Source organism: Zeus faber (genome assembly GCF_960531495.2).
Source record: "Zeus faber genome assembly, chromosome: 16".
Taxonomy (NCBI): Eukaryota; Metazoa; Chordata; class Actinopteri; order Zeiformes; family Zeidae; genus Zeus; species Zeus faber.
Genome location: NC_137202.1, coordinates 27,785,937 through 27,808,672, shown reverse-complemented (window position 1 = coordinate 27,808,672; position 22,736 = coordinate 27,785,937). Strand labels below are relative to the sequence as shown.

General features: G+C 46.2%; 2 protein-coding genes across 2 annotated transcripts; both read left to right on the top strand.

Annotated features, from left to right (window-relative positions):
- The first annotated feature begins 645 nt into the window (after positions 1-645).
- On the top strand, positions 646-12,800 carry ppp1r21 (protein phosphatase 1, regulatory subunit 21). Its single transcript, XM_080016293.1, has 22 exons — positions 646-1,022; positions 2,105-2,173; positions 2,267-2,413; positions 2,554-2,655; positions 3,438-3,602; positions 4,735-4,793; positions 4,935-5,029; positions 5,190-5,242; positions 5,682-5,831; positions 5,961-6,062; positions 6,141-6,229; positions 6,680-6,816; positions 7,370-7,462; positions 8,788-8,915; positions 9,203-9,346; positions 9,425-9,517; positions 9,857-10,117; positions 10,286-10,321; positions 10,409-10,519; positions 11,496-11,594; positions 11,671-11,799; positions 11,941-12,800. The coding sequence occupies exons 1-22, from the start codon at positions 969-971 to the stop codon at positions 11,968-11,970; spliced, it is 2,346 nt and encodes a 781-aa protein (XP_079872419.1). The 5' UTR covers positions 646-968; the 3' UTR covers positions 11,971-12,800.
- Positions 12,801-14,126: 1,326 nt separating this feature from the next.
- On the top strand, positions 14,127-22,440 carry ston1 (stonin 1). Its single transcript, XM_080016984.1, has 4 exons — positions 14,127-14,196; positions 16,482-18,334; positions 20,021-20,223; positions 21,450-22,440. The coding sequence occupies exons 2-4, from the start codon at positions 16,540-16,542 to the stop codon at positions 21,507-21,509; spliced, it is 2,058 nt and encodes a 685-aa protein (XP_079873110.1). The 5' UTR covers positions 14,127-14,196; positions 16,482-16,539; the 3' UTR covers positions 21,510-22,440.
- Positions 22,441-22,736: the final 296 nt, after the last annotated feature.

Here is a 22,736-nt window from a genome sequence, read left to right as displayed (position 1 = left end):
GATTATGAGGAAGCAGGTTACTTTTTAGGATGCGTCCGTGTTAAGAGGCGTCTTTTCATCACAATATATTTCAAATGATCATTCATATATGCCTATTCCGATTATTAAATTATGAATAAGTTGAATGTTGACATTTTGATTAGAAAATAGAACATACTATATCCACTAGCTGGCCCTGGCACTCTTCTATACCAATAAAATAAATATATTTCGGTTAAAAAGTTGAATCACCTGGAGATGATCACACACGGCACACCGCCACTAATCATCAAATAACGCAGGTCGTGTTTACATTGTATTTACATTGCTTTATTACGATGTCTTAATAAATATCAAAAGTTGAAAGATGTCATTTGGCGACACGTCAATTTGAGGGGGAATTTTCGCAGCGCTAGTTGATCCCACCTGAATACGTGCGTTAGTTAGCACAGTTAGCACGCACCCTGCCACTATCCCGGTGGACACACGGGGATGAACCCGGTATCAGCCTCCTCGGTGAGAGCGTTAAAAGTCACTTCCCCGCAAAAACTGCGGGGAAGTGACTTTTAACCGCGATCCCTTGAAAAACAAACGGCGGTTTCCGTCTGAGCTCACGGGTTGTCTTTTCACCGCAACTTCCTACTTGACTTGAACGCCGCAGTTCAAACAGGAGGATTAGCTGCAGCTTCAGCCCCGTTCCCCCGGTCCCCGGTTCCCGGTTCTCCGCCCGCATGATGCGGCCGCGGTCCGACACACCGCAACCCGGAGCGAAGCGGTCCCAGAAACAGAACGGGTCACCCAGTTTAACGTCCCGGCTCCTCGCGTGTAACCGGGGCTTCTGAAAGTGTCGCTCTAGAGCTAACCCGCTAGTTAGCGGTTAGCCTGCTAGTTAGCCTGCTGCTATCCACTTCACATAGACACTAACTGAAAGGCGTGCTAGTCCGTTAGCCCGACAGTTAGCCTGCTAGCCGTACTGTCATTTTACCACCATGGCTTCAGAGCTGCAGGCAAAGTACAGCAAACTGGCCCAGGAGTACTCCAAGGTAAAGTACTTCAGTTTGTACTCTGTGTACTGGTAGCTATTTAGAATCACTGGAATAAAAGGCTGAAACCCGGTGGAAATAAACCCCTTGAATCTTGAAACGGACCTGGTTCCGTTCTCCTCAGTGAGGGATCATTCACCCAAATAAATGGTAGAAATGTTGATCATCTTGCTGAGAATCTGATCTAATAATGATGCCCTTCCCACGGTTAACTCGGACATGGACGCGGCTGTGATCATTTAGATCTTATTCATCTGTTGGTTTCATGGTCATTTTATTGTTATTCCAACAGTACTGATATTATACCCACTCAGCAGCAGGAACCATGCGTTTAGAACACAGGACCCAGTCCGTGTGCTGTGTTTAGATGGTTACAGTGATGATTCTGAACTGGAATCAGTGGTGTTTTGATGTTAATGATTTAACACCATCTCTGTGTGGGCCATGGCGTTCTGCTGAAGTCAGTTGACTGGAAGTGGAAACAGCCACTTCCTTTCCGTCTTATCTCCATGACGATGACATCTGCAGTTTAAGTTTCTGTTCAGGAAGTGTCGACTCTGTAACTTTCACTCGTTGTCAGATTACACCACAGTAAGACAGCGTCCGACAGTAACGGTTTGGGTTTGGGCATGGTTGTGGTTGGGGCTTGGGCATGGTTGGCGTATGGCCGTGGTTGGGGTTTGGCCGTGGTTGGGGTTTGGCCGTGGTTGGGGCTTGGGCTTGGCCGTGGTTGGGGTATGGTTGGGGTTTGGCCGTGGTTGGGGCTTGGGCTTGGGCGTGGTTGGGGTATGGCCGTGGTTGGGGTTAGGGCGTGGTTTGGGTTTGGCCTTGGTTGGGGTTAGGGCGTGGTTTGGGTTTGGGCGTGGTTCGGGCATGGTTGGGGTTTAGGCTTGGGCTTGGGCTTGGGCGTGGTTGTCAACCACCTTTCATATAAAAAGAAAGAGAAGCTTCCACCGAAGGAAAATAGTTTTCATGCTCCTGAAATACGGATTCTAGTTCTAAAGGAGAATTATCACCGGGTGGAGCTAGCACTCGGTGCATGTTTGCTTCATGTTTTTAACAATCACGCTCTGCTCTTCCAGCTCCGTGCACAGAACCAGGTTCTGAAGAAGGCGGTGGTGGACGAGCAGGCCAACTCCTCCTCCATGAAGGTGACTCAGTGCATTAGGGTGGAGCCCGTGGTTTTTAGAAAATATCCAAACCGAACCGAGTGGGATTCACATCTATCCTATCGTCCTCTCCAGGAGCAGCTGAAGCAGAGGGACCAGAGCCTCCGGAAGGTGGAGCAGGAGATGGACAGTCTGAGCTTTAGGAATCAGCAGCTCGCCAAAAGGGTGGAGCTGCTGCAGGAGGAGCTTGTGCTGAGCGAGGCCAAGGGCAAGAAGGGCAAGGTGGGTTGTGCAGGGGGTGTGGGTCAGGTGGGTCAAAACTCGTCACAACATCTTGAAAATTCATTGTTGACCTGAAACCTAAAACTAAATCAAACAGCGCCCTGGTGCCACCACGACCCATAATGCTTTGCTCCTTCCAGAACAAAGGTGACTCTCCATCGCAGCAAGGCCTCCAGACCCAGAACGTGTTCGATGAGGATCTGCAGAAGAAGATCCAGGAGAACGAGCGACTCCACATCCAGGTGAAGAAAGAAGAAAAATGTTGTTATCTAACCAATAACTAACCAATATCTAACCGATATCTAACCAATATCTCAGCAATATCTAACCGCTATCTTACCAATATCTAAGCAATAACTAACCGTTATCTAACCAATATCTGAGCAATAACTAACCGTTATCCAACCAATATCTAACCGCTATATAACAAATATCTAACCGCTATTTAACCAATATCTAAGCAATAACTAACCGTTATCTAACCAATATCTAACCAATATCTGAGCAATAACTTACCGTTATCGAATCAATATCTAACCGCTATCTAACAAATATCTAACCGCTATCTAACCACTATCTAACCATTATCTAACCAATAACTAACCAATAACGAACCACTATCTAACCAATTTCTAACCGCTATCTAAGTGCTATCTAACCAATAACTAACCGCTATCTAACCGATATCTAACCAATAAATAACCACTATCTAACCGCTATCTAACCAATAACTAACCGCGATCTAACCCCTATCTAACCCCTATCTAACCCCTATCTAACCACTATCTAACCACTATCTAACCAATAACTAACCACTATTTAACCACTATCTAACCAATAACTAACCAATAACTAACCACTATCTAACCGTTATCTAACCGCTACCTAGTCAGTATCTAGTCTGTATCTAACCAGGGTCTGTATGGATCCCAAACCCCAGTGTTTTGCTGTAGATTCACCATGTTGTCATAGTAACCTGAAGCCGCAGGTCTGTTTATAGTTCATATTTCTCTATTTGTTGTAGTTCTACGAGGCAGGCGAGCAGCACCGGCGGCAGGAGGCGGAGCTCCGCTCACGGCTGCAGCGGCTGGAGACGGACTCTGAGCAGCACCAGACGCTGGTGGACGGACTGACCACGGGCTTCACAGAGACCATCGAGAGGCTGCAGGACGAGAAGGCCTGTCTGGAGGTGATCATCTGCTCTAGTTCCGCTCTGCCTCCGCTCTGCCTCCACCTTGCCTCCACCCTGCCTCTGCTCTGCTTCCACCCAGTCTCCATTCTGCCTCTGCTCTGCCTCCACCCTGCCTCCACCCAGTCTCCACCCTATTCTACTTTACTCTATAAGTAGGGCCCTACCAAATTCACTGCCTCCTACCGCGTAATTTGCAATAAAAAAACAAAAAAAAACCATGTATGAAGCGCTACGGAGTCGCCTCATGCCAGCTGTACGGGTTGTGTTTCCATGGCGATGGAGCTGGGATCAGCAGCAGGAAGTCCTTAGTGAAACTACAGTGACAGGGTTTGTCTACGTTGTTCTTATTTCAATAGATATAAAGACCCGTGGTCTTGTCTACACATAAATCTGCGATTTTGGGCAGATGTATATTCAATACTGTTAATACTGTAGAGCAGCCAGAGGTCATTTACAATTAATAAAAAGTTTTTAATTTTCAATTTTGGAATTAACTTTGAAATGACCATAAAATATTCATGATTAAATATTTACATTTAAAAAAAGTCATCAGAACTACTAAGACCAAACCACAGGATTTAAATGATGTTCTTCATTTATCGGACCTGTCTTTTATTTTTTTAAATGTTGCTTTACAAACTAACCAACTCTGAATGCACACCGCGTCGCTGTACGCCACGTTCACATGGAGTTGTTGTGTTTATAAAGTGCCGTGTGTTGATCAGAGTTGTGATCAAAGGTGTGTGCTGCAGAATATTTTGGGTGTGGCTGCTGTAGATGACGTCTCTGCAGGTGATTAACACGGTTCGACTGTGCGCGCTTAAAAGGTTTTCATTGAATGATCGCCATGAAAGGTCTTATCATTTATTATACTTATTACTTATTCTTTTAAGATCTGTGAAATCTGTTATTTTTGAGAATTTATCTTTTTGAAATATAATATAATATAATATCTGGACAAAAACATACAATTTAATTATTTAATTTGTCGTTATAAAGACGGATTATGTCATGACGTTTGGTCCATTATTCATTGTTTGTGTTTTACTTTTCGTAGGCGTCACCGTATTATTAATTATTGACTAATAAAGATGAGGAATAATCAGTTAAGTGTGTTCTCCTGTTCCAGCTGAAAGCCCAGAGTCTGGAGAGGGACACCAAGGAATGCAGGACGCGGATGGAGGAGTGGTGAGTGGAGCCGTCGCACCACTGACTTGTTGAAATAGTATCAGTTTGGTGCTTCCGCACACGTCCCTCCCTGGTTTGGCCCCGGTCCACGGCTCCATCTGGTCCTGCCCCGACCGCCCTCTTCTCTCTCCTCCCCTGCAGCCAGCAGCAGCTGAGGAAGTGCCAGTCGGAGCTGAGCCGGACGCTGGAGCAGAGCAGCAGCGTCATCCAGGAGAAAGTGCCCTTCAACGACACCAGTCAGTCTGTTAACACGCTCTGTGGGGAGGACAAATCCCACAATGCATCACTCCCAACAGGAGTACCAGCCACATAACGCTGCGATCTCTGAGCCGACCTGTTGAACCGGGTGACTTGTGGGTGTGGTCTAACAGGGGTGTTTTTCTTCTTCTCCTGCAGAATTTAGTGACTTCAACAGTCTTAATGTCCCGCCGCACAACCGAAGGCATCAGGTGAGTGAGGGAACCACCTGCCGAGGAAATGGTGATAGGAGATTATTTATCGTTCTAACGTTTAAATTGTGAGATCTCTGAGACGAGATCTGGTCTGGGATTGTAATTCTGGTGGCGTGGCGATATAGTTTGTCGTCTTTTAAGGAGCGTTACAGTAAAGTAAAGCAGTTTTCTACTGTTCTAATCAATGGTCATAATATCCACATTAATGATGATTTATTATGGAATATTTCTGGTGTGTAGTATTTCTTATTTTGATTTTGTTTATTTATCAGGACAACATGTACCAGTGTTATTAGCCATCTGGCTAATTTTCAACTGCACTCCTTATGAAACCACCATTAGTCATCCCAAAAATATCGTAAAATGATCGATATCATGAAGTAAGATCTTTGCCAGTGTCTCCAGCCCTGGTGTGTTTAATGTGCTTCCCCTGCAGCTCCGGGCCCGGGACGTGACGGGTCTGGCCCTGGAGCTGGTCCAGGATCTGGTGTCCAGTCTGCTCAACTTCCACTCGTACACAGAGCAGAGGGTACACATCTACCCGCTGGACTCCTCCATCGAGACCATCTCCCCACTCAACCAGAAGGTGAAGTGAACACATGGAGTCAAAGTTCACCGGTTGTTGAGGAGAAAAAAATAGAGGATTGGTATTGACAGTTTCTAAAGGTTCTGGTATTGGTGTCGTCTCTAAAGAGAATATTATTTATTCGTGCAGTTTTCGCAGTATCTGCATGAGAATGCGGCCTACGTGCGCCCCCTGGAGGACGGGCTGCTGCACCTGCACCGCAGCATCACGGAGGACACCGTCACCACGCTGGTGAGACGGGTCTCAGCGAGGGAGCGGGGCGGTTCCGTCGCTCTGTGTCTTGACGCTTGGTTTCCTGTTGTTCTGCAGGAGACGGTGGTGGAGCTGAAGCTTTTCACCGATCACTTCTCTGCGTACACTCACTTCCTGCTGAAGATCCTGCCGTACCAGCTAAAGAGGTGAGCGCTGCCTGCTGGCTGTCTGAGGTGTGTTTCAGATGTGTCTATTTGACAAGATTACATGAGAAAGAGAGAGTATTCATTTTATTAGTCATGACCTTTTTGTGTCTCCCCCTTAAACAACTGTACACATGCCTGAATGAGCACTCTTTTTACGTTGCCGCTGAAGGACATTAAATCTTTATATATTTTAGTTTTCAAATACTTTTCCAGCTAAGATGTCAAATTATGCTCTTACATCTTGTGTGTATATCCTTAAATGCACGTTCCTCTTGTTTTTTCATTATTTTTCCAGCACAATGTCATTTGCTAATTCAGCAATTTGAAATCCTAATGTGTAGTGATGTTTCCCCTTATTGATGGAGCTGGAAACACTCGTGTCCCAGATGATCTCTCCTAAAGAGAGATTCTTGCGAGAAGGTTGAAGGTTGTTGTTGATAACCCCCCTAGCCTGGAGGAGGAGTGCTCAGTGGCGCACTGCGGCGCCCCCCTGAGGGCCAAGAACCAGGAGCTGCAGAGCGACGTCAGGAGGTTCACATGTGTGTTTGATAAACTGAAGAATTACATCAACCTTCTGGCTTTACCCAGTAAGAGAACCCTCACCCCGTCCCAAGCCCTGAACCCTCACCCCGTCCCAAGCCCTGAACCCTCACCCCGTCCCAAGCCCTGAACCCTCACCCCGTCCCAAGCCCTGAACCCTCACCCTGTTACAAGTGCTGTGGTAATTTGTGACATTATTGAGGGTCGGACATCGTTGCCGATACTGGTCCTTTCACCTTCACACGATTCCTAAACTGTACTGTTGTTATATTCAAATATGTTTTTGTTTATTAAAAAGAGTTAAATTCAAAAAGTTTAATTGAAATGTTTTCATACCATAAATATGAAGCTCATGAAATGCTATAAAATATAAACAAACAACGAAAAGAAAACAATGTGACTCATTTACGACACAAACCTTTATTTATGTCTCACTGACGCTGAAGATGCAAACTACTTGCATCTCAATTTGGCGTTGAACGTCACTTTTTGCCGATATTGTGTGTTGAAGTGTTGACTTTCTCTGTGCACTGTAATAACAGTGTTGTGGTGTTGTAGTAACACTGTAGCGGTGTTGTAGTAACACTGTAATGTGTCCAGGCGTTCGCCAGGATGGCCTTCCTCAGACCAGCTGCTCCGCTGTCTTCACTCAGATCGCCGCTGGCCTGCACGACCTCCACTGCACTGTTAAAGGTCAGTACCACTGACAACAATACATTGTTATAGTATGGATATGGTGATGTAAGACTAGATGTGGTTTGGGATTGTGCTACATTGTGCTCCACATTACTAATGATTTTTTGCACATATTTCTTGTGTCCAAACATCTTATGAAAGCACCAGTAGTCACTAGTATTGAGGTATTCAGTGTTTCCCACAGCATTCATTCTATTTGTGGTGGTAGCTGACCGGGGCGGTTAAGAGAGTTTAATGTCCCCGTTACGCACGGTGCTTTTTTTGTTCAATAAGGAAATTGAATAAAATAAAAATACATCTGATATTAAAAAAATACGTTTTTTTTGTTTTTATTTGTTTTGCTTTCATTTAAAAGAACGGCTCCCTCTCCAATGTCTCAGTTACGCATGGAGAGCGAGACGGGTGCAAATTCAGAGGACACACAGAGGACCCAAAACGTACTTGTTTTTGATCAACAATATCATATTTTTTTCGAGGGCTTTAATGGTTGATCGGAATGACAGAGGAATAGGTTCGGGGCGAGATCCCTATTATTATTGCTCTGCTTTTTTATTTGATTGGCTAAGCGACCTCGGCACGGCACAGAAATGAGGCCCCGAAATCTCCGTCGCGATTCTGTCCGGTGAATACCGATCGTAGAGGAACCGGTGCCGGGTTTCAGTACCCAACCCCAACATCCAGTGCATGATCATGTTGTGTTTCGGAGTGTGCACGGAGAGGAGGGGTGGGGCAGTTTCTCCTGCCACACACCGCCCAGGTGGCGTTTTCAGGGCCCTCCGCCACAGAGACGCAGACGACGAGGGGTAGACATCAATTTATTGTAGAGAGGAGGCTAGGTGGAACAAGCTAGGAGCAGATGGAACATGTCATGACAGGGCTCCTGTCCTGAGTGTGTGTGAGAATGGGGGTTTGAACCTGTTGCCCATCAGCCCAAATAACGAGCAATGGGTATGCAGCCACCCTGACCCAATCACTTAGATCCAGGTCAGATGTGGCTGCTCAAACCATCTCATCCACTCAAGGATCTATTCACAGATGGGCATGTTGTCAATGTGAGTGAGTGAGAGAGAGATCATCTAGGAGGGGCTGAGCAAATCAATGCACTCTGCACAGCTCTACAATGAAATAAGATTTTACCCATTTCAAATATAAAGAAAATTGTCAATACGTAGCAGTCAATGTTGATATTGTGGTGGGCTGCCACAAATAAAGCAATGTATGGGAAACACTGGTATTCTTTTAAAGATAAAGTGATTTTGTCATTTCGCCCTGCCCTGCTATGTTGACTAAAAAGTGAATGATTACTTCACTTCTGGGTCCAGAGATGTCCAAACACTACAGCCAGAAAGCCTCCCTAGAGGCGGAGCTTCCCACCGTCACCCAGAAGCTCCGCACCACCACCGAGTGCCTGCTGGGCTCCCTGGGCGCGCTCAGCAACTGCACCGGCAAGGTGCGGCCAGTGGGGGGCGGCGTGCTCCTAGCCCGCAAGGGTTTGAAGCAGTGGTCATCAAGGGGAAAAATAAATTGTCCATCAGTATTTATTTTGTGAATTGCTCAACAATACATGAGTTCAAAATGATGGTTTGGTTAAACTTTTTATCCATCACTCAGTAAAGGGATTTGAATTCAGGTTTTTAATCTTTAAAAAACATATATTTAAAAAAGAGCTTTAATATATATATTTTTTTTGTTTGTTTTGATTTTAACATCCTTTGTTAATGAACCTGTCCCCGGCAGATCGCCACCTTCTTCAGCAACAACCTGGACTTCTTCACGTCGTCCCCAGGCCGGGGGGGGGAAGCCCGGATCCAGCCCTTGCAGGCAGAGAGCATGCTGGGTAACAAGAAGAAGGCTGCGTCCTACATCCAGGCCGTCAGGAAGGTGGGCATGGCCCCAACAGAGGATTCATGGTCTCTCCTCTGACTGGTCGGTTTCATTCCTTCTGTTTTCGTCTTTCAGCCCAAGCCGCCGTCCGTCCCGTACGTGGAGGCGCTGGCGAACCGCCGCGTCCTCATGAGCTCCACGGAGAGCAGAGAGGGCCTCACCTTGCAGGTCTGACCCCGAGGCCTCTATTCATATATTTATGTAATATATCTTTGTTATATTAAATATATTAATATTACAACACCACACCATGCAGTTTTATTTTCTCAGGCTGTCTCTCTTCCTAATATTAATTCATAATAATATTCATAGTTCACAATTTATAATATTGATAATAATAGTCTGAGTCGGGTACAGCCCTAATAACAATACATTTCTATCATTATAACTGTCAGTATCTGGTGTGATACTGCGCTCCCGTACTCTGAAGATACTTGAACCTGAACCAGCTTTAGTTTTAGTTTTGGATCTCTGAGGTTAAAGCTGATCGAGAACACCCCGCCCCAGGTCCAGCAGAGCCAGGAGAAGATCTCTCGTCTGGAGCAGGAGAAGGAGCACTGGCTGCTGGAGGCGCAGCTCGGCCAGGTGCGGCTGGAGAAGGAGAACCAGCGAATCTCAGATCTGGAGGCTCAGCTGGCGGCCGCCCTAGGGGAGGGCCCCGCCCCGGCCCCCGTCCCGGCCCCTGTTCCCACAGGTGCCCGGGACCCCGAGGACGGAGAGTTGGAGCCGAGGACCGCCGGGAAGGAGGCCACTCTGAGCACCAGCCTGGTGGGTTCCACCGCACTCAGCCTGACCCAAAACCTGTTCTGGGATGAGTCTCATCATGTTGTTTATTCATAGCAACCAAAAAAATACAAATCACAAATTCCTTTTACTTTTAACATGATCACTAAAAGTCTTCAGTAATATACACATATCTTTTTATTTCATCACCAGGTTGGCGTGCTGTCCACGACGCCTGTTGACGAGGATGTAAGTACTAATATGACACAGTGAAATAATAATAATAATCATAATAACTAATAATACTTGCTTTTTTAATAACCGTGTGTCCTGCAGCTGGATGTGTCCAGGGAGCAGCTGATCAAGTCTCACTACCTGCTGCGAGTCTCGGAGCTCAGCACCATGCTGCAGCTCTCCGACAGCAAGGCCGTGCACTTCCACGCCGAGGTGAGAACGTTCCCTCCCGGTCGCTGACTTCTGTACGGTGGAAACACAAACAGGAAGTTGGGGCTTTGTTTCTGCTGAGCTCAGAGCTTTATGTTTGTCTTCAGATCTGCTGCAGAATAAATCACATGAGGTTTTCACATTCAAACCTCAGCCAATGGGACGCCTGGAAACCGTTAATATGGCGGCGCGGTGCACCGCATGTTAATGTTGCATTAAATGCGGCGACTCATGCTTCTTCACTGTGTGTTTGATTTTTTTTTAATAATAATCTCTTCATTCATTTCCAGTATGTATTTTATCTTATAAAGGAATGCAATGTGTTTAATAATCATACATTGGGAGTCAAACTGAGGGATTTGCATCAAAATCTTGTGAATTGAATTTAGTGACAGTACCTTTTCATCTCAGCCGAGGGGCGACGGCGACCTTCCCTTATTCCCCCGTAGCGCTGCATCTGCAGGCATTATAAACTCCAATACTGGATCAGCTCGGAGGTTTCAATTCAGAACTTTCCCTTCAAGGCCGCAGTCTGAATGTGGCGTGACGTTGTGATGTCGTCTGACTTTTCCTCCTCAAATCTGCCAGCGAGTCAGAATCACGTCCGTCTGGCGGCAGTTTTGTGATCGTGTGGAGCTGAAGCATGCTCTTCATTGTTTACATTTATCATTTATACCCATATCAATAACATCCTCTGCAGAGAATCACTTTTTTATATTCTGCATATTGTTATATATTTGACTATTTCTGGTTTCTATTTATCGGCTATTTGTGTATAGAGTATTTGTCAGCTTCATTCAATAAAATTTTAATTAAATGTTATCAATTTTTTTTAATTTTTTTGATTTTACAATTTTATTATTTTCTTAAATTCCTTTTTGTTTTTTTTGTAATTTTTTTATCACAATTGTCTGTAGAAACGCATCCTCACCGTGACAACCTCCCGGTGGAATAAGCTCTTGTGGTTGTGTTCCTCTAGTGCCGCGCGCTAGCCAAGCGTCTGGCCATCGCCGAGAAGTCCCGGGAGACGCTGAGCGAGGAGGTGAAGGCGGCCAATCAGAACATCACGCGGCTGCAGGTACGGCGGAACGCGTAAAGCCAGAGCAGGAAGCGGCTCTGAGCGCCTTCCTGACCCCGTGTGTCCCCCCCCGCAGGACGAGCTGACCACCACCAAGAGGAGCTACGAGGACCAGCTGAGCATGATGAGCGACCACCTGTGCAGCATGAATGAGACGCTGAGCAAACAGAGGGAGGAGATCGACACGCTGAAGCTGGGCAGCAAGGTGACCCCTGACCCCCGTTAACCCATGTCACGTAGCCTGACCTCGTCGTGGGACGTTGACGTTTTCGGGACTCGAGTGTGTTTAATAATGCGCTCCGGGTGTGGATGTAGATGATCTCCTGCTCTGTCATTATGTTTTCAGGCAAATTCGAAAAAGAACAAAGGCCGATAGGACGGTCCTGACGCCTCCCCACCTGGAGGACGGTTCGAGCCGAGGAGCCTCCTGCAGGGGGCGCTCCACCGCACACCGGGGAGTCTGTGACGTTGGCTGTCCTTTGTCATGGAAGGTGGAATCAAGAGTCCAAGTCCACCAGGAATATTTGGACAAAAAGGGACGAAGGTGAGACGTGGAAACCTGATGCCGACCTGAAGAAGACCAAAGAGTGAGTGAGTGAGTGAGTGAGTGAGCGTGTGTGTCGCGCTCAAACCGACCGGCTGCAGACAACAACTGAACTGAATTTTTTTTTTTTTACGGGAACCTTAAGAATTCGGTCTAATTCGTCATCTGATTTAACAACGAACACAGAGTCTCAGTCTGGGACTCAAGCCAAGATGTCCGCCCTGGATCCAAACTGTTGACTGGTGGAAACCCTGCGTCTCTGTAGCTCTGTGTGTTTGTCTCATCACCAAAGTACTTTTTGACGTGTGCTGAACACCACATTAGTAACGTCCTGAATGGATGAAAAAGCGAAATGAGGATGAACACACGTCTTTTAAATCATAATAAACATTATTGTCCTGTATCATTAAAATAATAATATATACACACGACAAAAGCATTTATTGTAAGTACAAGTAGATTTCACACTTCACCAAACAACACGGATGCGCCCGGTACGTCCCGCGCCGTGTAGGCCGACCAGATGAGTTAAAGGTTTGTTGCTGCTTCATGGTCGTGGGTCCACGGAGCAGGAAGAGACTCTTCGTCCTTCATTCAAATGAATCTGGTGTCATTACCATAAAACACTGACGTGAAATAAAGAGGGTTTTTCGATATTTAAATCCTTGGTTTATTTTTCATTTACAGTGAAGCCAGAAAAAGATGAAGTTTAATTTGATGTATTTTAAAGTCCTTGTGGAGACATTTGAACTCTGTTAACTACCCCTCTCATGATTTGAACATGTTTAGAAACTAATCACTGAATTCACTTCACAGGGACTTTGACTCTTAAAGTCGATAGAAACTGGAGAAGGATTTAAAAGCTGAAGTGCTGCTTTCACACAACAGATAATGTTGTTCATTAACAGGAATACGTTTAATTCACTGAAGGAAATATTTCTGGACACCTTGGAAAGTGAAGGCCTCCAATGGACAGCTTTAATAAAATGTTTTTACAGTTCTATCATTGTAAATACCGTGATGTGACGTCACACGACAACAACGAAACAGCTGATGACGTTTCCTCCAGAACCCTGACCACGTGACCAGGGGTCATGCCCACAAATCGAGCGGAAGCGCTGGTCTCGGATACGTCAGTAGCACCGCCATCTTATCGCGGTGTCAGACTGCGTTTTATATCGGATGATGTGTAACAATTGTTTATCTTCCTTAACGTTAAAAGCAGTATGACTTCAGTGTGTAACGATATCTAAACAGCAGAAAAATACAAAGATACAAACGTGAACCTATTCATCCAGTGCACAGTTCTTAGACTGGTGCTGCAGCGTCGGGCGACGCGCGTTCAGATCGGTGCCGCAGGAACAGCGCGCATAATGAACACCGCACCAAGATGGCGGCGGTGTTTACGTGTCAATTACTTTCGGTAATTCGGTTGAGTGTAGAACACAGTAAAGAGGTCAGAACAGAACGGTAGTGTGCGGCAAAAATAACACTTTACCGTCCCGAGTTTATTTAATGCAATTATACAAATATATGTTTTTTAATTAACGTCGGCAGATTGCATGTGACGGACACAACAGTACCGTAATAACACTGATCAGTCACGCAGCAGAATTTAAACTGCCGCTGATTTGACCAGCTTTCTTCTTTCTACGTGTGTTTCTGTGCTTCGGTTTACTGGGTTTAAACTGCAGAATCCTGTAGCCTAGTACGTTTCCAACATGGATGAGCTACAGCTCCATGCACCATCCTGCATCCCCCATGCATCCTCCAGCTGTCTGCAGCTTTCCGCAGCTCCTCCTCCTGCATCATGCACCTCCTGCTGCTGCAGATTTCTGCAGCTCCTCCTCCTGCTCCATGCAGCTCCTCCTCCTGCTCCATGCAGCTCCTCCTCCTGCTCCATGCAGCTCCTCCTCCTGCTCCATGCAGCTCCTCCTCCTGCTCCATGCAGCTCCTCCTCCTGCTGCTGCAGCTTTCTGCCATTTTGATGGAAATCCTCCCACATCAGGATTCAGATGTTCTGGAACCGAGCAGCCATGAGCTGACCGGAGAGTTTTAGTGAGTATGCACTTTAATTTGACTTTAATCCTAATTAAGTGAGATGCATGCTGTGAACATTCACCAACTGGGTCAAAACTAAACATGTTAAACTGTTAAAGTTACTCAATCTGAGTTGTCCTGTCTCTGTGAAGGCTCAGCTGCGTTTAGTGTTTACTTTCCACTAAAGTTACACAGAAAGTAAAAGATGCGAACTTGTTGTTATTTAGTTGTTTAATTGTTCTGTTGTGTTTAGTCTCAGTTTGTAGATGATGTCATTGGAAAAAGATCCAATTTGATGCTGATCAAAATTCTTCTGAAGTTTTTCGAATCTAGGAGTTTGGATTTGACCGAATCTCTGATTTATTTCGAAGGAACTTGTCGAAAAGTTTGATCTTTGACTTTAGAAAGGGTTGGTATTTGATTCTACTGTAATGCAGAATAATACAGATGACACTTTATTAAATTCAGAACTTCAGCTTTCAGCAGCAGAAGTTTAAGAACAGTTCAAATTATATATACAGAATATTATAGTGTCATCTTCTTTTGTTCAGGCTTAACACAGTGTAACACAGATGTAAATAGAACTTTTAGGCGATGGACATTCAGAAGCTGCATCTGATGAAACATGTCGCTCTGCGTTCTCATTAAAAGATTAAAAGTCTTTTCTGGAATTTCCTGTGAGAAGCAGCTCTTCCCAGAGGAATGTGAGGAATGTTCCTCTGTGTCCTCCAGACACCTCACTAAGGATTCACGGAGGGGACTGGAAACATGGACTGAGACAGAGTCCGACACTGGGATGCTCTGGGACATACTGGGAAGTTGTAGAACAGATTTGGACACTCTGGGAGGCACTGGGACGCTCAGAGGGATTGGGACACACAGGGACACTCGCAGATTACTTTTTACATAAGTACTGTAACTAAGTACTTCTAAGTACAACCCGGAACTGAGCCGAAACTGGTCAGGACGCCGAACAATTACCTTGACTAATAGTACTATCGTGTCCTTCAGGTATTTATACTTCTTAACGACAGTGTACAAGTATTTCTACTCCTTCCTGTCTGTAAATGAAAAAGTATTTAGTTATTTGGGTTCAGCAGTGACTACGATCTTCTGGGCACTTCCTGTTCTCCAGGAGTATTTCAGTACAAACAGGAAGTTCATGTGCTCTTAACCCGGTCACTTCCTGTTTCTTTTTATAGTTTTGTGTCCATTGAGCTTCATGTGGAATCAGAGTTTTACATCCCAGTTGCTGCTCGGGTCCAGACCCTCACGTGCACGTAGCGCCAGCTGCCTCGTTACCCACTTCTCGCCGGCATCACGCTGCTTAACGAGGCTCCGTGCTCCTGCTTAGCCGAACTGGCACAGGAAAGCTGAATAACTTACCCCCTGCCATCCCATAATGCTCTGAGAGAGACCACGTCCATCCCATAATGCTCTGAGAGGGCCACATCCATCCTTTAATGTGACCTCCAGGTCATTGATCCGGATGGAACACGCTTCATGTACACAGAGCTGATCAAAGTAGAAAATCAATCATTTGCTTTTTTGTTCTTAATTTTGTTTTATGTCGGTTTGAAAAGGAAAAACAGAAAAGTAAAGATGGTGATCGGCTGATCGATTATTGTCCGGTCACAGAAAACCTTTCGTCCTTATAGTGAAACTGCAGTTTTTTGGGGTAAAAACAGCTGTGATGTGGGGATGGTTTGAGCAGCCACACCTGACCTGGATCTAGGTGATTGGGTCAGGGTGGCTGCATACCTGTTTCTCATTGGTTGGGCTGAAGAGCAACCGGTTCCAACCCCATCCTCACACACACTCAGGTCAGGAGGCCTGTCGTGACATGTTCCCTCTGCTCCTGGCTTGTTCCACCTGGCCTCCTCTCTACAATGAACTGGTGTCTACAACCCATCGTTGCTGTGTCTCTGTGCCGGAGGGCCCTGGAAACGCCACCTGGGCGGCGTGTGGCAGGAGAAACTGCCACAACAGCTTTTTGTCTTCCTCACCGGATTCAGGGGAGGAAGTTGACTCCAGCTTCCTGTTTGTCCAGAAAATAAATAACTCTTCAGCTCCTCAGATGCTGGAAGGTGTATTTCCCCAATTTCACCGGAGCTGGGCTAGCTGATCCCATCTGCAGCCATGCATGGAGCTAACACAATAAGCATGCGGCCTCTTTCCATCTCAGAACCCTTCAAGTAACAAGTGTCAGAATTCGGAGTTGGTCTGACTCGTAGCATTGGGAGTTGGGAGTTGAAATATCTTTGAAATACACTTTCCTTTCTCTAATTCTGTTTCTTTTTCAGGAGCAGGATTAAAGGATTAAACCTCCAGGAAGTAACTTCTGGTCTGTACGTCCACACCATGTGCTCCATGAAGAACTCCAACTGGGTGACGTTTGAGGACGATGTCGCTCCCTCCAAGCCTCTGCAGCCGCCGCCGCGCAGCCAAGTTTCGCTGCCGCGCCCCAATGGCCTCAAGCTGGAGCTTCCTCCGGTGGGAGGGCCGACCCGGACCCTCAGCCCGGTGGGATCCCCCCGAACGCCATCTGGTCTGAACGGATCCTGCGTCCCCTGCAACACTCCTCACTGCGCTCCAGGCAGCGGTGTGTCCCCCTTCCACTTCGGCTCCTGGGAGAAGAGCAACTCGCTGACCTCCCCGGGTCCGGGTCCGGGGACCAGCCCCAAAGCCTGCATCCAGACCTCGGATGGACCGCACCCCTTCCCGTCGTTCCAGGGGAGCCCGGGACACTCGAACCCCTTCTGGGAGAGCAGCTGTCGCAGCGTGGAGGTAGAGGACAGTTCGTCCTCGGACTCAGAATCCGACTCCGCACCTCCGCGTTTCTTCATCAGGACCAAAGATGGTGCTGTGCCGCCTCGTGACCACCACCTCCAGAGCTCCTACTCCTACATCTGCCACAAGCTAGAGGGACTACGAGCCGAGAAGGAGCAGGAGGCGGAGTCAGAGTGGGATGTATCGCCAGGACTGCGCTCTGAAAAAGCACCTGAGACTCCCTCTAGTGAAGCTTCCTCACGGTTCGTGCCCCAAGGCCTTTTCCGCAGCCAGAAGAGGGACGGCTGGTCCCTGATGCTCCGGATCCCGGAGAAGAAGAACCGAATGTCCTCGCGGCAGTGGGGTCCCATCTACCTGCGGCTGCTGCAGGGTGGCGTGCTGCAGATGTTCTACGAGCGAGGTCTGGAGAAACCCTTCAAGGAGTTCCAGCTCCTGCCGAGCTGTCGACTCTCCGACCTGAAGCAAGAGAGCTACGGAGAGCCACGCAAGATCCTCACGGTGAAGGTGGAGCACTTCTCCTACGTGGAGAAGAAGCGCTACCACCCCAAGCTGGAGGTGAGCCACGAGGCCGAGGTGGAGCAGCTGCTCAAGTTCGGTACCACGGAGCACGGCGACATGGAGGACCTGCTGGCGTCCATGGAGGAGGAGATCTTCCGGCTGCCCACGCCTCGCCGTTCCCAGCGCCACTACGAGGAGCAGGAGCTGTCGCTGCAGATCACCGATCACATGTGGGTCCAGCTGGATCCAGCGGGGGGCGTCATGGAGCAGGCAGCTTTCACGCAGATTCACTGCCTGGCGTTCCTCAACGAAGGAGAGTGCTTCCTGGCGCTGAACGACCTGGGCCTCCTGCGCCTGGACTCCGGCTACGGTTCCGAGGACGAAGACCGGGAGTCTTGGATGGAGATCGGTGACTGGCGGGTGCACGGCTGCGTGGACCGGGAGGCATTCCGGAGGTCGCGCCTCCTGCGCTTCTCCCCGCCAGTTGGCTGCCGGGTGGAGCTGCTGCGCTACAGCGTGGCGACGCCGAGCGGCGGCGAGCCGCCGTTCTGGGTGAAGGCGGTGGTGACGGTGCAGGGCGCCTCGGTGGAGCTGCAAGCCTTCCTCCACGCCGCCGCCCCCTTCCCGCTTTGCGAGAACGTGGTGATCCGGGTCCCCGTGCCGGCGGAATGGGTCCGAGAGTCGCAGGCCGTCCCGTTGCTACGGCAACGCTCGCTCAAGTCGCGCATGAACAGAAACGCCTGTTTGGGCTCCGTCGGTGCCGCAGAGTCGCAGCCCGTCATGCAGGCGACGCTCGGATCCGTCAAGTACGAGAACGTGTTTTCATCCATCGTCTGGAGGATCGAGCGGCTGCCGGCCAAAAACACTGGTAAGGACAACAATAATAACAACAATAATAACAACAATAATAGTGATGATATTAATTCCAGTAGCAAATATGGCTGCAGGCAGCATTACACAGGGTCCAGTTAAGTGAATTTAGGGATGTTTGACAGTTTTTTGGGTTCTGTGAAACGCTGATGCGGGTGTTAAAAGAGCCGTACTCTCAGAGGCTGATGTATGAGTCTCGGCGCCGCTGATTCAGACTGTGATGTGACACCTGGACGGTGCTGGAACGCCGGGCTCTCCCCTCGCTGTGGGCCGATCGACGCCCAGGGCGATGGGACCCCCGTCGCGTCGCACTCAGGGAAACCTGCCGTGATCGAGGTTCGCCCCGAGTTCGCCATGTCCTCGTGGAGGTTGGGCGGAGGGACGCTGTTTTTAATATTTTTTTTATGTAGATTTAATGTTGTGGGAATAAGTTGTGTATAAATAATGACATGTTGACTTTAAATGAAGTGTCTTATTTTTCACGTGTTTATTCAGATGAGTATTTCTCGTGCTCGTGTTCAACCACTCACTGTGCATTTACGTGACTGTATGCTTCTCTTGTGTCGTTTAGTTTAAATATTAAGAACGGTATTTTTACAATGACCATGTTGCTGTACCACGCAGTGCAAACACAGAAGAACATTATGGTTCCTCCAAAGGTTGTTAGAACTTCCTTTGCTGCAAAAACGCCTTCTGTGACTGATTATAGTTTTCGGGGTTCTGTGAACGGCAGCACGAGTTACAGTTTTCTGAGTTTCCATTAAGCGCAGCATGGACTCTGGTTGTCTGAACGCTCTGCGGTCCACAGGGCCCAAGTCACTGGATGTGAATGAGTTCCTTGAGACCAAGTTTGGACTCTATATAACTACTCTCTCTACTCTATATAACTTAGGATGATGATGTCACAAACGTTCTTCTACTTGTAACAGTTTTTCACTAATTTCTGCTCCAAATGTAGATGGGTATTGATCAAACTCGAATGACAAGGCGTCTGAAACCTTGTGGTTCTAACGAGACCTCGACCCTGTCTGTGTGTACTGCCGTCGATGTGTTTCAGATACTTTAAGCCCGAAAAACGGCAAGAAGATTAAAAATAATAAAAATCAAAGCAGGAATGGCCCCCTAATATTGATGATGATGATGATGATGATGATCATGATAATAATAATAATGATGATGCTCATTATAATAATGATGATCATGAGTTGGAGACGTTCTGCTTCTGTTGTGAAAGTTATCCTTCGGTTTAAACAAAGTGAGAGCAAACAGCTGCAGAAGGAAGGTAACAGTGTTGTTATCCATCCCACATGCACAGGAAAAGAAAATATAAAACCTGCATCACGAAGTTATACAATGAAAATACCAATCAAAACAAAGGGAGTCAAGGATAAAATGTGTGATGATTGCACACAATGAAAACAAAACTGTATAAAAAAACTTTTATTATTTTTATTATTATTACTTAAAAATGCAAATAATAAAAACATCAATAAAAGCAATACAGTTAGTAATCGTAGACATTTTTAGCATCAACGTAATAAATATAAAGGTTTATATGATGGACATATTTTACAAACAAAATGATAATAAAAGTCCTAATGAACTTCTTGCCCAGACGTAGCTGTTCCCTTGTGTTTGTCGCCACCTAGCGGCAGCCTCCTCTCACTGCACCTTTGTCCTGCAGCCCTGGAGCAGCCTCACTGCTTCTCCTGCAAACTGGAGCTGGGCTCGGACCAGGACTTCCCCCGGGACTGGTACCCCTTCCTCAGCCTGGACTACGAGATCATGGGGGCCGTGGTGTCCCGGACCCGGGTCCGGACCCTGGGGACTGTCAGCGACATCCAGCCCCAGAAACATGTGACCAGCTGGACCCGGTACCACTGTGAGGTGAGGGCTGGATCTGTGTCCGTCTGTCTGTGATAAATATTAATATCTGATAATATCTGAATATAATTCAAATCTGATTATCGAACTCCTCATGTGCAGCATTTAAATATTCACCCCAAAGGAAATAATTGGACATGACAGATCAAAGAAATGGGTGATAATAATACTGGTAATTAAGATTAAACAGGACAAGCTTAGCTCGTCTTTATTGTCACACATACAACACAATACATTATGTATTATGTGCAGCTACGGCCGACACACACACACACACACACACACACACACACACACACACACACACACACACACACACACACACACACACACACACACACACACACTCACACGAACAGAGGCCGTGAAATGTCTTTCCAGCATTTATCCCATCAGAGCGTGTCCTCCCTCGGGGGGACAGGCCAGGAGCGGTGAGCAGCTCACAGTACAGAGCCCAGGGACCAGCTTCAATGTCCATCGCTGGTCAGATGCTGTTTGTTGAACATGTTTTTATGGGTTCTTACGATGTTACATGGAGGAAACCCCAGGTGAGCACGGGGAGAACATGCAAACTCCACACAGAAAGGACCCTCATCAGGAGATAACCCTCCGGAGCGCGGTGCCAACGTCGAACCCAGTACCTTCTTGCTGTGAGGCAGCAGTCCAATGCATAATAATAATAATAATAATACTAGTAATAGTAATATTCTAATAGTAGAAATAACAACAATAATAATAATAAGTCCCCGGGCGCGTCCACGTATGCTGCCCACTGCTCCTGGCTGCCCCCCCGCAGGAAGGACAAGCCAAGGATGGATTAAATGCAGAGGCCTCATTTCACCACCACCACCTAAAGTGTGTGTGTGTGTGTGTGTGTGTGTGTGTGTGTGTGTGTGTGTGTGTGTGTGTGTGTGTGTGTGTGTGTGTGTGTGTGTGTGTGTGTGTGTGTGTGTGTGTGTGTGTGTGTGTGTGTTGTAGGCTGGTGTGTTGTGTGACAATTAAAGATTCTTCTTCTCTAATATAAAACCTCAAATGTAACAAACTTTTTTTTCCAGGTTTGTTTGTTTATTTCCAAATAGTTTTTCATTGTTTATTTTCTTACTGTTTGTTGTTGACACGTGAACAAGAAAAAAACTTTGAATCTGGCCACAACAGCAGAAGCAGCCAAACGTAGATCAATGAGTGGATGAGCGTCCTGCTCCGATCCACTTCCTGTTCCTCTGCCCCAGGTCCAGATCGAGAGGAAGTGGGCGGAGCCTCAGCGGCGGGCGGCGTGCTCCACCCAGTGACCGTGGAACAAAGACTTTGAGCAAAGATTCAGAGTCAAGAACAAACAGGAAACAGTTTGACTGGAAGGGAACAGCCAATCACAGCACTGATCAGTATTTACTCTGAATCACAACTATTGATCCGTCTGCTTTGCACTTTATATTTGTAACAGTGATAAAATATATATGAATAAGGTCTGTGTTGAAGCTTGTATTTGTACTTGTATTTGTACCTACACATGTCATGTACTTGTATTTATCCTTGTACATGTGCTTGTACTTGTACATATACTTGTATTCGTATATGTACATGTATTTGTACTTGTATTTTTACTTGTAGTTGTATATGTACTTGCATTGGTACGTGTATTTGTACTTGTAGTTGTACTTGTACATGTATTTGTACTTGTATTTTTACGTGTACTTGTGTGCACTACCCTCCAGGATTCCTGCCTCATACACAAGCAAACAGACAGAAAACAAGATTAATAAAAAGTTTCAAATGCTCTTTTCAGAAATATTCAAGTTAAAGAGAATTATTTTTTGCCCAAAGCAAAATTTGAATCTGTGTTTTATTTAAGTTTGTGACGGTTTAAGTAGAAATTCACACCAAGGACGTGTAATTTGACCTTTTTCTCCCCTAATATTAAAAAGAAGCAGCACATTGAACAGATGGTAACGATGGAAATAAAAGAAGATTTTTGAAGGATTTTTTTTTTTTTAGTTGACATTTACTTGTTTGTGTTGTTTCCTGGCTCCTATTGTAAGGTCACATTCTGGAGGATTTATTATTTCAATGTAAATAAATAAATTGATATGATCTTTTCTCAGCTCTAATCTGCTTTGAGGGAAATCTACTAATACAATGGAAAAGCCTCCAACAATTAAATAACTTATTTGTGTGAAGTGACTAACAAGTTGTCTCTACTGCATTAAAGATGAAAAGTCGATTAAAACCAATTTCGCTCCCTGTTCCTTCCATACCAACTTTCTATTTTATTGCTTATTATTTATTCCATATCAACCTGGTATTTTATTGCTTATTATTTATTCCATACCAACTTTCTATTTTATTGCTTATTATTTATTCCATATCAACCTGGTATTTTATTGCTTATTATTTATTCCATATCAACCTGGTATTTTATTGCTTATTATTTATTCCATATCAACCTGGTATTTTATTGCTTATTATTTATTCCATATCAACCTGGTATTTTATTGCTTATTATTTATTCCATATCAACC